This window comes from Schistocerca americana, chromosome 8 (assembly GCF_021461395.2).
Source record: "Schistocerca americana isolate TAMUIC-IGC-003095 chromosome 8, iqSchAmer2.1, whole genome shotgun sequence".
Classification (NCBI taxonomy): domain Eukaryota; kingdom Metazoa; phylum Arthropoda; class Insecta; order Orthoptera; family Acrididae; genus Schistocerca; species Schistocerca americana.
The window spans coordinates 185,993,765-186,011,435 of record NC_060126.1 but is presented as its reverse complement, the minus strand read 5'-3'; the positions used below and the strand labels follow the sequence as shown (position 1 = coordinate 186,011,435).

General features: G+C 43.3%; 1 protein-coding gene across 2 annotated transcripts in view; it reads left to right on the top strand.

The window, feature by feature from the left end:
• Positions 1-17,671, top strand: part of LOC124545051 (probable G-protein coupled receptor Mth-like 1) — a 399,074-nt gene that overhangs the window by 335,799 nt on the left and 45,604 nt on the right. For both annotated transcript variants that reach the window (XM_047123840.1, XM_047123839.1), the window contains exon 8: positions 14,754-14,943. In XM_047123840.1, coding sequence (XP_046979796.1) covers positions 14,754-14,943 — 190 coding nt within the window. The remainder of the gene's footprint in view (positions 1-14,753; positions 14,944-17,671) is intronic.

Here is a 17,671-nt window from a genome sequence, read left to right as displayed (position 1 = left end):
AGCAGGAGGACGTCTTGACAACGTTTGACACTGCTGACACCCCTTGATGTTTCAACACTGCTCTGAGAACACTGGGGGCGGGGGTTCGCCATTGAACGTGATCGCACCCCTTCAGAGTGCAACGCGACCACTATTTTTGCTCTCGTGCACAGTTTGGAACAACTAGGAACCGTTCAAAACTGTTCGGCGAAATATGAACATCATCCGAAGTAGTAAAGCGTGCTTATGCATTTTCAGCCCTCCTTTGGAGTGTTGATGGAGGAGGAGGGGGGGGGGGGGGGGCGAGTGGGGAGAGCGTGGGCATGGGTGCGTTATTGACATATACGCGAATAATGTATGATTTCCGAGTATCGCCACCAGACTCTCTCTCTCTCTCTCTCTCTCTCTCTGTCTCTCTGTCTCTCTCTCTCCCTCTCTCTCTCTCTCTCTCTCTCTCTCTCTATTTTTGTCTTTTCTCTTTTTCTTTTACGACTCATAAGAGCCGGGTGGCCTGTTGTAGCACTTCGTCTGTTCTAAAGAGGAGTCACTTTTGGTTCCTTGTCGAGGGAACTCGGTGCGATGTTAATGCCGGAGGGTCTGTATTAAAAATTTGATGCGCTAGTTGTGACTTAGCTGGCCCTATGTTGTAACAGCGGTACAAAGGCACTCGACTCATGATCACGATGTTGTGATGATCCAGAGGGTTGAGTGCCCCAGTTATGGCGACACTGATGGAACATCGTCTTTCTTTGCACACACCACCACTACATCGCCATCGCCGTTGGAATTCGATTACTCGATAAATAGCACAATTCTCAAGGCTGTCAATTCAACTAAGTACCTGGGTGTTAAAATTACGAACAACTTCAATTGGAAAGACCACATAGATAATATTGTGGGGAAGGCGAGCCAAAGGTTGCGTTTCATTGGCAGGACACTTAGAAGATGCAACAAGTCCACTAAAGAGACAGCTTACACTACACTCGTTCGTCCTCTGTTAGAACATTGCTGTGCGGTGTGGGATCCTTACCAGGTGGGATTGACGGAGGACATCGAAAGGGTGCAAAAAAGGGCAGCTCGTTTTGTATTATCACGTAATAGGGGAGAGAGTGTGGCAGATATGATACGCGAATTGGGATGGAAGTCATTAAAGCAAAGACGTTTTTCGTCGCGGCGACATCTATTTACGAAATTTCAGTCACCAACTTTCTCTTCCGAATGCGAAAATATTTTGTTGAGCCCAACCTACATAGGTAGGAATGATCACCGAAATAAAATAAGAGAAATCAGAGCTCGAACCGAAAGGTTTAGGTGTTCGTTTTTCCCGCGCGCTGTTCGGGAGTGGAATGGTAGAGAGATAGTATGATTGTGGTTCGATGAACCCTCAGTCAAGCACTTAAATGTGAATTGCAGAGTAGTCATGTAGATGTAGATGTAGATGTAGATGTCAGCAGCATCACCGCGACGACTAGCTGCCACGGTGCCAATTTTTTGATCCGATTCAATTTCAGAATCTTTTTAGCCAACTATAGATTAGCTGTAAATCTTTATATCGTCGTTATTCATTGTTCGCTAGGAGAGTATCCTGTCTCCAACTGCCCTGTTTGGAAGCCTGAGATCTATTAGTAATAAAAAACCTAAAGAAGAGTGCGCGGTCAAATTTTGCTTATTAGATTACATCTTGAATTTCACAAATAATGCATATGGCATATTAAGCACTCATAACAGACATTTTATTGTAAATAATATTTGAATACGAGTGTTACTCTAACATCAGCAACATTAAAAAGTAAATAAAGATAAAGGCAAATATTTTTTATTGGTTGTTGATGTATATGAGATTCTTACGTTGTCTACTTCTTGGCACGCTGTATAAGAGGCGATCAAATAATTTCCATTTTTAGGAGATTGTTGAAGCGTACCTGCAACGTAGCGGGTGTACAGGGTGTAACGGGTCCATGAACCATGGACCTTGCCGTTGGTGGGGAGGCTTGCGTGCTTCAGCGATACAGATAGCCGTACCGTAGGTGCAACCACAACGGAGGGGTATCTGTTGAGAGGCCAGACAAACGTGTGGTTCCTGAAGAGGGGCAGCAGCCTTTTCAGTAGTTGCAAGGGCAACAGTCTGGATGATTGACTGATCTGGCCTTGTAACAATAACCAAAACGGCCTTGCTGTGCTGGTACTGCGAACGGCTGAAAGCAAGGGGAAACTACAGCCGTAATTTTTCCCGAGGGCATGCAGCTTTACTGTATGATTACATGATGATGGCGTCCTCTTGGGTAAAATATTCCGGAGGTAAAATAGTCCCCCATTCGGATCTCCGGGCGGGGACTACTCAAGAGGACGTCGTTATCAGGAGAAAGAAAACTGGCATTCTACGGATCGGAGCGTGGAATGTCAGATCCCTTAATCGGGCAGAAAGGTTAGAAAATTTAAAAAGGGAAATGGATAGGTTGAAGTTAGATATAGTGGGAATTAGTGAAGTTCGGTGGCAGGAGGAACAAGACTTCTGGTCAGGTGACTACAGGGTTATAAACACAAAATCAAATAGGGGTAATGCAGGAGTAGGTTTAATAATGAATAGGAAAATAGGAATGCGGGTAAGCTACTACAAACAGCATAGTGAACGCATTATTGTGGCCAAGATAGACACGAAGCCCACACCTACTACAGTAGTACAAGTTTATATGCCAACTATCTCTGCAGATGACGAAGAAATTGAAGAAATGTATGATGAAATAAAAGAAATTATTCAGATTGTGAAGGGAGACGAAAATTTAATAGTCATGGGTGACTGGAATTCGAGTGTAGGAAAAGGTAGAGAAGGAAACATAGTAGGTGAATATGGATTGGGGGACAGAAATGAAAGAGGAAGCCGCCTGGTAGAATTTTGCACAGAGCACAACATAATCATAGCTAACACTTGATTTAAGAATCATGAAAGAAGGTTGTATACATGGAAGAACCCTGGAGATACTAGAAGGTATCAGATATATTATATAATGGTAAGACAGAGATTTAGGAACCAGGTTTTAAATTGTAAGACATTTCCAGGGGCAGATGTGGACTCTGACCACAATCTATTGGTTATGACCTGTAGATTAAAACTGAAGAAACTGCAAAAAGGTGGGAATTTAAGGAGATGGGACCTGGATAAACTAAAAGAACCAGAGGTTGTACAGAGATTCAGGGAGAGCATAAGGGAGCAATTGACAGGAATGGGGGAAAGAAATACAGTAGAAGAAGAATGGGTAGCTTTGAGGGATGAAGTAGTGAAGGCAGCAGAGGATCAAGTAGATAAAAAGACGAGGGCTAGTAGAAATCCTTGGGTAACAGAAGAAATACTGAATTTAATTGATGAAAGGAGAAAATATAAAAATGCAGTAAGTGAAACAGGCAAAAAGGAATACAAACGTCTCAAAAATGAGATCGACAGGAAGTGCAAAATGGCTAAGCAGGGATGGCTAGAGGACAAATGTAAGGATGTAGAGGCCTATCTCACTAGGGGTAAGATAGATACCGCCTACAGGAAAATTAAAGAGACCTTTGGAGATAAGAGAACGATTGGTATGAATATCAAGAGCTCAGATGGAAACCCAGTTCTAAGCAAAGAAGGGAAAGCAGAAAGGTGGAAGGAGTATATAGAGGGTCTATACAAGGGCGATGTACTTGAGGACAATATTATGGAAATGGAAGAGGATGTAGATGAAGATGAAATGGGAGATATGATACTGCGTGAAGAGTTTGACAGAGCACTGAAAGACCTGAGTCGAAACAAGGCCCCCGGAGTAGACAATATTCCATTGGAACTACTGACGGCCGTGGGAGAGCCAGTCCTGACAAAACTCTACCATCTGGTGAGCAAGATGTATGAAACAGGCGAAATACCCTCAGACTTCAAGAAGAATATAATAATTCCAATCCCAAAGAAAGCAGGTGTTGACAGATGTGAAAATTACCGAACTATCAGCTTAATAAGTCACAGCTGCAAAATTCTAACACGAATTCTTTACAGACGAATGGAAAAACTAGTAGAAGCCAACCTCGGGGAAGATCAGTTTGGATTCCGTAGAAACACTGGAACACGTGAGGCAATACTGACCTTACGACTTATCTTAGAAGAAAGATTAAGGAAAGGCAAACCTACGTTTCTAGCATTTGTAGACTTAGAGAAAGCTTTTGACAATGTTGACTGGAATACTCTCTTTCTAATTCTAAAGGTGGCAGGGGTAAAATACAGGGAGCGAAAGGCTATTTACAATTTGTACAGAAACCAGATGGCAGTTATAAGAGTCGAGGGACATGAAAGGGAAGCAGTGGTTGGGAAGGGAGGAAGACAGGGTTGTAGCCTCTCCCCGATGTTGTTCAATCTGTATATTGAGCAAGCAGTAAAGGAAACAAAAGAAAAATTAGGAGTAGGTATTAAAATTCATGGAGAAGAAATAAAAACTTTGAGGTTCGCCGATGACATTGTAATTCTGTCAGAGACAGCAAAGGACTTGGAAGAGCAGTTGAATGGAATGGACAGTGTCTTGAAAGGAGGATATAAGATGAACATCAACAAAAGCAAAACAAGGATAATGGAATGTAGTCTAATTAAGTCAGGTGATGCTGAGGGAATTAGATTAGGAAATGAGGCACTTAAAGTAGTAAAGGAGTTTTGCTATTTGGGGAGCAAAATAACTGATGATGGTCGAAGTAGAGAGGATATAAAATGTAGGCTGGCAATGGCAAGGAAAGCGTTTCTGAAGAAGAGAAATTTGTTAACATCCAGTATTGATTTAAGTGTCAGGAAGTCATTTCTGAAAGTATTCGTATGGAGTGTAGCCATGTATGGAAGTGAAACATGGACGATAAATAGTTTGGACAAGAAGAGAATAGAAGCTTTCGAAATGTGGTGCTACAGAAGAATGCTGAAGATTAGATGGGTAGATCACATAACTAATGAGGAAGTAGTGAATAGGATTGGGAAGAAGAGAAGTTTGTGGCAGAACTTGACCAGAAGAAGGGATCGGTTGGTAGGACATGTTCTGAGGCATGAAGGGATCACCAATTTAGTATTGGAGGGCAGCATGGAGGGTAAAAATCGTAGAGGGAGACCAAGAGATGAATACACTAAGCAGATTCAGAAGGATGTAGGTTGCAGTAGGTACTGGGAGATGAAAAAGCTTGCACAGGATAGAGTAGCATGGAGAGCTGCATCAAACCAGTCTCAGGACTGAAGACCACAACAACAACAACATTTCTATTGGTGTCTTTGGACGGTGTACTGAACAACACTACATCAGTATGTACTTCGTATTCAAATTATTAATATAACTGTTAAGAGTAGTATGCTGGGTAGTACCTCCACATATACTACTAGCCATTAAAATTGCTACACCACGAAGATGACGTGCTACAGACGCGAAATTTAACCGACAGGAAGAAGATACTGTGATATGCGAATGATTAGCTTTTCAGAGCATTCACACAAGGTTGGCACCGGTGGCGATACCTACAACGTGCTGACATGAGGAAAGTTTCCAACCGATTTCTGATACACAAACGGCAGTAGACCGGCGTTGCCTGGTGAAACGTTGTTGTGATGCCCCGTGTAAGGAGGAGAAATGCGTACCATCACGTTTCCGACTTTGATAAAGATCGGATTGTAGCCTATCGCGATTGCGGTTTATCGTATCGCGACATTGCTGCTCGTGTAGGTCGAGATCCAATGACTGTTAGCAGAATATGGAATCGGTGGATTCAGGGGTTTAATACGGAACGCCGAGCTGGATCCCAACGGCCTCGTATCAATAGTAAAAAATGGTTCAAATGGCTCTGAGCACTATTGGACTTAACATCTATGGTCATCAGTCCCCTAGAACTTAGAACTACTTAAACCTATCTAACCTAAGGACATCACACAACACCCAGTCATCACGAGGCAGAGAAAATCCCTGACCCCTCCGGGAATCGAACCCGGGAACCCTGGCGCGGGAAGCGAGTACGCTACCTCACGACCACGAGCTGAGGACTATCACTAGCAGTCGAGATGACAGGCATCCGCATGGCTGTAACGGATCGTGCAGCCACGTCTCGATCCCTGAGTCAACAGATGGGGACGTTTGCAAGACAACAACCATCTGCACGAACAGTTCGACGACGTTTGCAGCAGCATGGAGTATCAGCTCGGAGACCGTGGCTGCGGTTACCCTTGACGCTGCATCACAGACACGAACGCCTGCGATGGTGTACTCAACGACGAACCTAGGTGCACGAATGACAAAACGTTATTTTTTCGGATGAATCCAGGTTCTGTTTACAGCATCATGATGGTCGCATCCATGTTTGGCGACATCGCGGTGAACGCACATTGGAAGCGTGTATTCGTCATCGCCATACTGGCGTATCACCCGTCGTGATGTTATGGGGGTGCCATTGGTTACACGTCTCGGTCACCTCTTGTTCGCATTGACGGCACTTTCTACAGTGGACGTTACATTTCAGATGTGTTACGACCCGTTCCTCTACCCTTCATTCGATCCTTCCGAAACCCTACATTTCAGCAGGATAATGCACGACCGCATGTTGCAGGTCCTGTACGGGCCTTTCCGGATACAGAAAATGTTCGACTGCTGCCCTGGCCAGCACATTCTCCAGATCTCTCACCAATTGAAAACGTCTGGTCAACGGTGGCCGAGCAACTGGCTCGTCACAATACGCCAGTCACTAGTCTTGATGAACTGTGGTATCGTGTGCTGCATGGGCAGCTGTACCTGTGCACGCCATCCAAGCTCTGTTTAACTCAATGCCTAGGCGTATCAAGGTCGTTATTACGACCAGAGGTGGTTGTTCTGGTTGCTAATATCTCAGGATCTATGCACCCAAATTGCGTGAAAATATAATCACATGTCAGTTGTAGTATTATATATTTGTCCAATGAATACCCATTTATCATCCGCATTTCTTCTTGTTGTAGCAGTTTTAATGGCCAGTAGTGTATACATTGCAAGAGCAAGCTATTAATGCTAATTTTCCCCTGGAAGGTAAGTCAGGGGTTGTAATGTCGACGCGAAACGGTTAATCTATACTGACGGGCGTAGTCCACTTAATGGTGGAGTTACGACCGTGCAGAAAACATCAGGTCGTAAAGTCTGTTACGTCTTTGTGGGATGACTGTTCGACAAAGAGCAAAAACAACCAATACACTGATATGTGTACATCTTAAGATGCCGCATATAAAAAATATCTCCACTTATTCCGTTTGTACCCATCATAAGCGCTGACCTGTGGTGAAGGATTAGTGTGGCCTTTGTGTCTTTCTGACGTATGTGAAGTAAATGCGAAAACGTGAACTATGCCGACGTAACTATCCAAACAGGACCAAAGTGCTGTTACTTTTTTCTTGGCCGCCGAAACACAAATACCTGCAGACATACATCGGACAAAGAAGAATGTTTATGGGATAACATGTCTGTCGAGAACCACCGTTGTGGAATAGGATGCTGGTGCTTCATAATACATACGTTCCTACACCGCAAATTTGACGCAGAAGTTGTGACAACTCCAGTGGGAGACACTCGAAAACCCGCCCTATAGACCTAATCTCTAACATGCGATTATCACCCCTTGGATCCCCCCTAAGGTCGATGAATCCTGTCGGACGTGCGTGTGCATCAGGCAGTTACGGACTTTTTCATGCAGCACGACACGGTGCTTTGCCATGCGATTACCTTCAACCTGAAGCGACGCTAGGATGATTTCCTCAACGCTCACCGTGACTTTGATTGGCATACTGATTATGGACTTTACGGCCTTCGAGCAGAAACTTTTTGATCGCCCCTTATATTTCGCCGTAGTTTATTCTTGTTTTCTAAAACTTTATTAAAAGTAATTCGTTACGTGCATTAAAATTGTTTTGGTTAGTTTAATTCAACTCATAGTGCAACAGTTTTGTATGTACACTGACGCTCCGAACACTGTTGTAAGTATTTTTTTCCTGTAACAAGCGTAAAGCTTTCTAGTACATAATTCTTTCAAAACTTATCACTTACAGTACCTCCATGTGACCCTTTGTGATTATGGAACTAGTGAGTCATTATTTTTGTTCAACATGCACGTGTCATAAATTACACAATTCGTTGTGCACGCGTGAGTTCAAATATCACGATTAACACTTTAATAAATTATTCTGTTTATATTCAACAATATAGGCCGTGATAACCGGAAGCTAATTAAATCCTAATGTGATCTGCACAAACAATATTAATTATTAATTAATTACAATTTTAACATTATCATGATGAGGAAGGCATTACTGTAACTTCCGACAGTGAACTGAACAAGTCGCCCACTTTGATTCGTATTGCTTGCGAGACAATACCTTGTTTCTGACCCATTCAACTAAGCGGAATACGTTAGAAGGTACTTAACGTATTATTCTCTAATCAGACTCATAAGACAGTTCTTATTGGACTTTTTAAATATGTTGCACTGTGATAACGAAATAAATGTGACAAAATTAGAACAGTTTCTCAAAATTATTCTTTTGTTACCACTTGTACAGATTGCTGCATGAGTAGTTTATGTTACGAAACAGAACTTAACACGCTACATTGAATTTTCTATCACATACTAACATTTTCAATACCTATGCAACTTAAAATAATATAAATATGTCAAAGCATAGTAATATACAAACAATAGAAAATTGTGGTACCTTTGTACATGTATGCTGTATATATGAAGACCGAAGTGACGAATGAAAATTTGTACCTAGGCCGGGATTCGAACCCTGGTCTCCCGCTCACCAGGCAGATGTACCAACCATTACGCCACTGTGGCGCAGTGGCTTTGCACGTCTGCATGGACTATCCCAACGTGCCTCCCGCTTTAATCCAAATTCCCTTTCACGCATCAGCCTCTTCGTATTGCTCCTAAGCTCGAACAGCATTGCAGAGGCTCAACTGTACTGAAGCAGCACCTCAGCATGGAACGAAACGGGGGATCCTGCCTGAAACCCAGGCACAGGCTCTTTAATCAAATGAAACTACAGTGTTTTAGAGAATTTTCAAGTCTCAAACATCTATTATGTATGCATGCAGACTGAAGCGACAGATGAGAACTTGTATCAAGGCCGGGATTCGAATCCGAGTCTCTTGTTCACTAGGCAGATGCGCTAACCCATAAGCCACCTTGTCACAGTGGCTTTGCACAACGGCACGTACTACTCTAGAAAGCCTCCCGCCTCAATCCAGATTCTTCGTACATAGTTACCCTCTGATTTCTTTGCATTAATTTTTAACGTGTACCCAGTTTTGAAACAGTTAACTTGTGAAGAAAAATTCTTTCAACCGGATGACGGTGTCAAAATACCTCGACGTTTCGACGCGTATCACACTCATTATTTGCCGGTGAAATCAAATCGCCTGAAGATAATGAGTATGACACTGCTTGAAACGTCGCAGTATTTTAACACTGTGACCCGGCTGAAAACACGAGAGTTCATCATCAATATACACATGGTATCAGAATCTCTACTTTGCGGAATATCACGATTAACAGTCTCCCTAGCTTAAAAAACATCAGCAAAATTAAGCGCACTGCGCGGACGAAATCTTAGAAGCCCCGCCGATTTTCTGATACAAAATAAATATTTTTTTTTAAAAAAAGAGCGGAAATATGAAAACCAGCAACACTGCAGAGAAATATACGTCAGACTGTGCCCGGCAAGTGCCGCCGCAGCAGCCATTAGCATTACATCGCTGGTCAAAATTGAGTTCAGTATCCTCTTGACTTCAAAGTATCTATGCAGCAAGCGTGTACCACTACTAACAGAATAGCTTGGTTTTGACAATTGTTTTACGAGAAATAATCATAAAGTTTTAATTACCACCGCTAGAAATAAAATATGTGAACGAATGCTGGGCGTACTGCTTCATCCCATAGCCAAAGCAATACGGCAGGCACTGAAAACACTTGAATTCCCCACTGGAGATAAATACGAAAACCCAGCAGTCATCGGACAAGGGAAATATTTTGACGAGGTGTGTGTGTGTGTGTGAAATCATATGGGACTTAACTACTAAGGTCATCAGTCTCTAAGCTTACACACTACTTAACCTAAATTATCCTAAGGACAAATACACACACCCATGCCCGAGGGAGGACTCGAACCTCCGCCGGGACCAGCCGCACAGTCCATGACCGCAGCGCCCAAGACCGCTCGGCTAATCCCGCGCGGCTTTTGACGAGGTACCAGAGCCTTTGAAGACGAAGCATCGTGGGTAGTAGTACGAGGGGATGTTTTCAGTGCCCAACTTAATATGGGCAGGACACAATAACATATGCTGCTTCTTTGGGGTATCAAAACCTGACGCTGCCATGCGTACTTTTCTTACATGGCACACTGTGACTTCCCTCTCTTTCTTCGGATGAAGAAACCATTGCATGGCAAGCTTTTCCAGAATGATTTCTGAAATGGAACGTTTCCTCGACGGTCTAAATACGGACTTCTACAGCTAAAGTTTCCACAAAATCATTCATCATTAGAAAAAAATGTGACGCATTGGAGAGTGAAAATGCAGAGTAGGTCTAACCCGTTCTATAAGCCTTATGGTCGCAGCGTGATTTCTTCGAGACTTCATGATCCCCGTGTTGTTGTCATATTTGTTTCGCCACCACAGTAAAATGCTACCTAAGTTTAATTAAGGACAGAATAATATGTTAAGCACCTGTACATGGGATTTAGGGCTAGAAAAACATTGTGCTTTAAGGACGAAAGTAACTTTCGCATTATGTGGCATTGCCACGTAACATAGTTCGAAAAACTTGGACCATACATAGAACGAACTGCTACAGTGTGGAACAGGAGGTAACTGAAAGAAATACACTATGAGACGAACGGAAATGGCACCTTTAGGCCTACTCAAAGACGACAAATACACCGAAGTCACCCCTACTAATCACGGACCCCTGGACATTGCAAAAGGCGGGACGCAGTTCTTAATAGGACCACCACGGACGGCAGTGCATGACCTGCAACGCGCCCCCATGTTGGCCACAAGTTTAGTCATGAGTTCTCATGGGAGGTCGTTCCATTCCTCCGTCAGAGGGACTGACAACTACCGGATGGTCGTCGGTGCACGTTGTCGTGCTGGAATACTTGTGCCCAACGCATCGCACACGTGCTCAGTGGGATTAAATTAGGGGAACGGGCAGCGCAGTCCATTCACCGAATATCTTCGCGTTCTAAAAGCTGCTCCATCAGTGCAGTTCGATGCGATCTCTCGTTGTCATCCATAAAAAATTGGCCAAGTACGAGTAGGGTTTCGTACAGACTTAATTGTGTGTATACATAGTAGATCCGTCTTGGGAATCGAGAATCTCAACGATTTTTCCCTGTTGTCGTTATCGATACTCGCGAGATATGGGTACCGGGAATTTCAAGAACGTATAAAAATCCGTATTTCAGTTCCTCGGATTATCTCGGACATACAGAAAGAAGGAAGCAGGGAACTTCAACTCATATATATGCAGAAAGACACAATGTAGCAAAACATTTTTATTTACTTCCTAAAACATGACTAAGACTTATATTTTATGTTTGCATGCAATAATTTTCGTCTATTATTCTTTTGACGGACGATGAATGCTGCGTAATTCAAATCGGAAAAGATAGCTTTATGTGATCTAATTACAATTTAGTAAGTTTTAGATTTTTTACATTACCTGTACTGTGAAACGTTGCTTCTTGTCGAATTTCATTGTTCTAGCTCAAAGGGAAGTATCTTACACGTTATGATGAGTGAGTTCTCGAGTATCAAAACACGTGACATAAGTGGTCATATCTTTTAACTCCATTGACTTTGAAGCTTGCAATTTTTACGTAGGTAAGGGACTATAGACTTTAGTACGTGACATATATTTGAACTTGATACGGCGACCTGTTCTAGAGGGAAAGGGTCTTAACAAACGCACAGACAGACAGATGGAGAAAAAAAATTGACAGAAAATATATTTTTCTTATATATAATTACAGATCAACAATTTACGGATTTTTTCCTTTACTTGTACTGTGAAATCTTGCTTCACGCTAGATTTCATGATTCTAGGTCCATGAGTCCTATAGATTTTGATAAGTGAGTTTCTGAGTATCAAAATATATGACATAAATCGCCGTACCTTTTGATTGAAGTGACTTAAAATTTTTAGGACATGAACAAATATGTGACATAAATTTGAAATTGATACACGTGCTCATTCCTGAGAAAAATGATTCTGAACAGTCGGACGTACAGAGAGACGGACAACAAAGCGATCCCGTAAGGATTCTATAATTACAGATCGAGACATGGTACCCTAAAAAGACAGTGTAGACTGAAAGCCCTGAAATGGCGCACATGGGAAAGGAGTACAGCGTCACAATAAAGCTGACCTATCAGTATATTGTGTCCATAGATTTGGAGGTCAGTACACCCGTGTAACATTATGCCTCCCTACACCATAAAATGAGGGCCATCAAAACGATCATGTTCGGTAACGTTGCTGGCTACATTACAAACCCTCATACGGCGAGTGATGGAAACACGTAATGCACCCTAGAATATTGTTTAACACAATCGTTTCGATGATCCAGGTGTTGTGGGGTGTGGGGCAGTAATGTTGCATGTAAGTGTGATCTCCAAATCTTTGAACACAGAACGGTTACTGCTCAACGGTATCGTGACACTGTACTGCTTCCCCATGTGTGACTTTTCAGGGGTGCATTCGGTCTTGACTTCAGTTTTATCGACGACAGAGCGCGACCGCATCGAACCGCGCAGGCGAATGAGCTCTTCCAACGAGACGATATTCGCTGAATGGACTGGTCTGCCCCCCCCCCCCCCCCCGCGCCCCCCTCCCCTCCCCCCCCTCCCCCACTCCGACTTAAATCTTAAATTCCATCGACCACTTGTGGAATGCGTTGGGGAGGCCTACTTCAGCACGTCCACTACTTACAGCACCGTCAATCCAGCAGTTTTCGACCTCTTTGATGGAGGAATTGGACGTCCTACCACAAGAACTCGTTACCAACCTTGTGGCCACCATGGGAGCACAAACCTATTAAACACGATGTCCCGCCTTTTCATCACAAATCCCTGTGACTTGAGTGTAATTCTTGTCTTTCTGTTCGTCTCACTGTATTTCAGTTACCGTCTGTATTACACTGTGGCAATTGCTTCTTTGTATGGTCCAAGTTACTTCGAGCTGTTTTACGAGGGTCGTCCACAAAGTAAGTTCCGTTTCTATTTCTATCCGCGGCAGCGCTACGATCGCAGTTCCGAGCATGCGCGGCGGTTACTCTGACTCAAGGAGAAGACATGAACGCCGTTTTCAGATCACTCCTGCCGACGTGCGGTTTGCAGTGCTTCCTTATAATGTCAGCCACGTGTGAAATCAGATCTGTGATTCGTTTTCTAAATGCAAAGAAAGTTAAACCAAAGGAAATTCATCAGCAAGTCTGCGAGGTTTACAGACAAAACTCTATGAGTGATTCAATGGTTAGAAGATGGGTCAGACTGTTCAATTAAGGACGTGATCAAGTGCACGATGAAGAACGACGAGGACGCCCGTCTGTGGTTACTGATGAACTGCTTCACACAACTGAAGAGAAGATTAAGCACAACCGTAAGTTTACACTTATTGCCCTTGCTATGGAAGTTCCGCAAATCTCACGATCACTAATTCATGACATTTTTTCTGAAAAACGGAAATTTCGAAAACTTTTCTCACGTTGGGTACCCAAAATTCTTACTGAACAACACAAAAACAACGGATGGGCAGTGCACTTCAGTTTCTGACACGCCACAATGAAGAAGGCGATGGTTTTCTTTCTAGGATAGTCACGGAGGATGAAATTTGGGTATTGTACGACACCCCTGAAACAAAATGGCAATCAGTGGAATGGAGGCACACTTCATCCCCAACCAAGGTTAAGCCAGAGCAAATCTTGACACCTCGAAAAGTCATGCGCACCGTTTTTGGGGCAGAAATGGCGTTTTGCTGATTGATTTCTTATCACGAGGCCAAACAATCAATGCACATGGTTACTGCGAGACCATTAAGGAATTGCGCCGTGCAATTCAGGACAAACGCCGAGGATTACTTTCAAAATGTGTTGTTTTTTCTGCGATAATTCCCGACCTCGCACGGCAAATGTAACCACCATGGGAGCACAAACCTATTAAACACGATGTCCCGCCTTTTCATCACAAATCCCTGTGACTTGAGTGTAATTCTTGTCTTTCTGTTCGTCTCATTGTATTTCGTCTCATTGTACTGGGACGCGTTTGATCATCCTTCATACAGCCTGGACCTCGCTCTTAGCGACGTTCATCTCTTCTTACAACTAAAATCAGTCCTTGGTGGTCAACACTTCAACGGTGATGACGAACTGAAGGAACATGTTACCACATGGTTGAATACACAGGCAGCAACCTCCTATGACAAGTGCCTACAAAATTTCGGAAGCTAGGTATAAAAGGAGTTTAGCAGTTGTAGATTTTTGTACAATAAACATTTTTTCTGTATCTGTGCACGTTTGTTTTATATAACCAAACGGAACTTACTTTGTGGACATACCTCGTATTTGGCAGTGACACATCATGCAAAAGTTACTTTCGTCCTTAAGTTTTGTACAGTAGTGTAAGAACCGCGTTCCTGATCGCTGAAGGCTGACGTTCGTACCTTTACACGTAACGACTGCAGTGTTACTAGCCGCAGATACGCTGATGCCTGTGCTGTGGCAGGGCGCGAGGCGACGCTGCTGTTCTTCTACGGGCCGGTGGCTGTGTTGCTGCTGGGGAACCTCTCCCTCTTCACCTACACCGCCGTCAAGATCGTCTCTGCTCACAAGGAGACGCAGATACTCAACATGGTGGACGGGCGCCGCCGCGGCAAGTCCAGCGGACACAGCATCTACCGCAAGGAACGCCAGAGGTGAGCTTCCGCCTCCCTACACTACCGTTTAGAGTATCCGACATCTCACAGAGCGCTGGTTGGACAGCTCCCGCCAGCAGGACGCCAATGGCAGTTGTGGTAGCAGTGTTGCCTCGCGCTGTGTTGCCACTTCTGCTGCGCGAAGAATTGGGCCTCCTTACTCTCGACTAGGAAACGTTTCCTGATGCGAAAATTACATTTATTTAAGGGAAACACCTAATTCCAGCCCCAATTGATTTAAGAACAGATTTTTCACACTCTTGGGCACATTATGGAGGTTTACACTACTGACAAATTCAAATGTGTGTGAAATCCTATGGGACCAAACTTCTGAGGTCATCAGTCCCTAGACTTACACACTAATTAAACTAATTTATGCTAAGAACAACACACACACCCATACCCAAGGGAGGACTCGAACCTCCGGCGCGAGGGGCCGCGCAATCAATGACATGACGCTTGTAACGGCACAGCCACTCTGTACGACTACCGACAAGTTTTAAGTTAATTTTGTAGGAGATAGAAACAGCAAAATACTGTACTAACAGATTTCCAAAAAAAATCATCTTCTACATGGCAAACACAGTGAGATACGAAACTCGGGAATCATTCGTTGCTGAGGAGGTAATTTTGTAATCCAATGGAAACAAAACATGTTTCGGTGATAAGTAGTTTATATCGGGCGCCACAGCCACAGATTTATGAAAATATACTAGCTGACAAACCTGGCATTATGCAGGTATTTATTTTGCCAATTTTTTATTAGAAACGAGAACATAAATGGCCAGTAAAACTTTCATCCATTATGGATTACGATCACTGCGACTGTGATGAATAAACCTTTCTTGAAATAACTGCAACCAGTCGCCTTTTCTTTCGTTCTTCAATTTTTACTATCCCATTACCGCTTTCGAACCGCCTAGCGAGTCATCATCAGATGTTACACTTTTATTGATTGTCTGCAGCTGTGTGGGAGTCGTGCAACTGTGGCAGATATGTGATCAGAACATGCAAGCACTGAGTTAGGCGATAATTATTCACATTATAAGATAGATTTTGTTGTGTTACTAGCAGTGAATAGTATCCGTTGGTTGGTTCTTAGTACACACAGTATTCCAGAAAACATAAAAAAATTGGTTCAAATGGCTCTAAGCACTATGGGGCTTAACATCAGAGGTCATCAGTCTCCTAGACTTAGAACTACTTAAACCTAACTAACCTAAGGACACATCCATGCCCGTGGAAAACATAATGAATGTTTTCCGATGACGTTAATTTTACTGCACATCACACACTTAGCCACAGGTCCGAAAACGAAACAAATTTGATTAACAAGTGAACACTATAGATATGTCTTTAAAATCTACAGAAGCATGAATTCTGTAGGCTTTACATAAAGCATTAAAGCTAGTGATTTCCTTTGTTGTTTAACTTAAAGTCTATGAACTAAAAGATAAAAACAAATATATATACTGAAAACACATGGCGCAAATCCTGTCGCTCTTTTAAAAAAACTTCACACAAAAATACTGGAGGACCTGCAATGAGAAAAAGGATTTGGGGAGGAAACTGGATAAAAAATGTTGTGGGTCCGTTGGGAAGCAGCTATGGAGATGAAGATAGGTGTTGGTGTGTACAGTGGAAAGACGGAAAGTGGGGAGGAGTCTGGCAGCTGAGCAGGTCCATGGTATCATGAAGAGAAGGAATGGGGAGAGATTGGGAGGGAAGAGATAGAAGGGATCCCTGGTGTGGAGTGGGATAGGTGGGAAGGTGTTATAACCGATAGGAAGGATCAATATCAGGGCGAATTTCAATGTCTCATAGGGGGAGTTGATTGAAATATCTTTGGAATAGGATATGGTGTGTGTGTAGATGTCAGGACAGTGGGATGTGCTGGTAAAGGCATGGCTGCACATCAGAACTGGTGATCACAGTAGAAATAATGAGGTCATTGTCTAGTTTTCAGTTAGTGCAGGACATGTGGTGTCCATTAAAGGCGAGGAGGGGTGGGAACTTGATGAGATGCAGAAGAATCTAGAGGAAAGGTAAATGGGTGTGGAAAGCAAAGAAGAGTGCATGATGTTCACGGATACTGACTAACTGTTCGAACTTAGATAGGGCATATACAGGGTGTTTCAAAAATGGCCGGTATATTTGAAACGACAATAAAAACTAAACGAGCAGCGATAGAAATACACCGTTTGTTGCAATATGCTTGGGACAACAGTACATTTTCAGGCGGACAAACTTTCGAAATTACAGTAGTTACAATTTTCAACAACAGATGGCGCTGCAAGTGATGTGAAAGATATAGAAGACAATGCAGTCTGTGGGTGCGCCATTCTGTACGTCGTCTTTCTGCTGTAAGCGTGTGCTGTTCACAACGTGCAAGTGTGCTGTAGACAACATGGTTTATTCCTTAGAACAGAGGATTTTTCTGGTGTTGGAATTCCACCGCCTAGAACACAGTGTTGTTGCAACAAGACGAAGTTTTCAACGGAGGTTTAATGTAACCAAAGGAACGAAAAGCGATACAATAAAGGATCTGTTTGAAAAATTTCAACGGACTGGGAACGTGACGGATGAACGTGCTGGAAAGGTACGGCGACCGCGTACGGCAACCACAGAGGGCAACGCGCAGCTAGTGCAGCAGGTGATCCAACAGCGGCCTCGGGTTTCCGTTCGCCGTGTTGCAGCTGCGGTCCAAATGACGCCAACGTCCACGTAT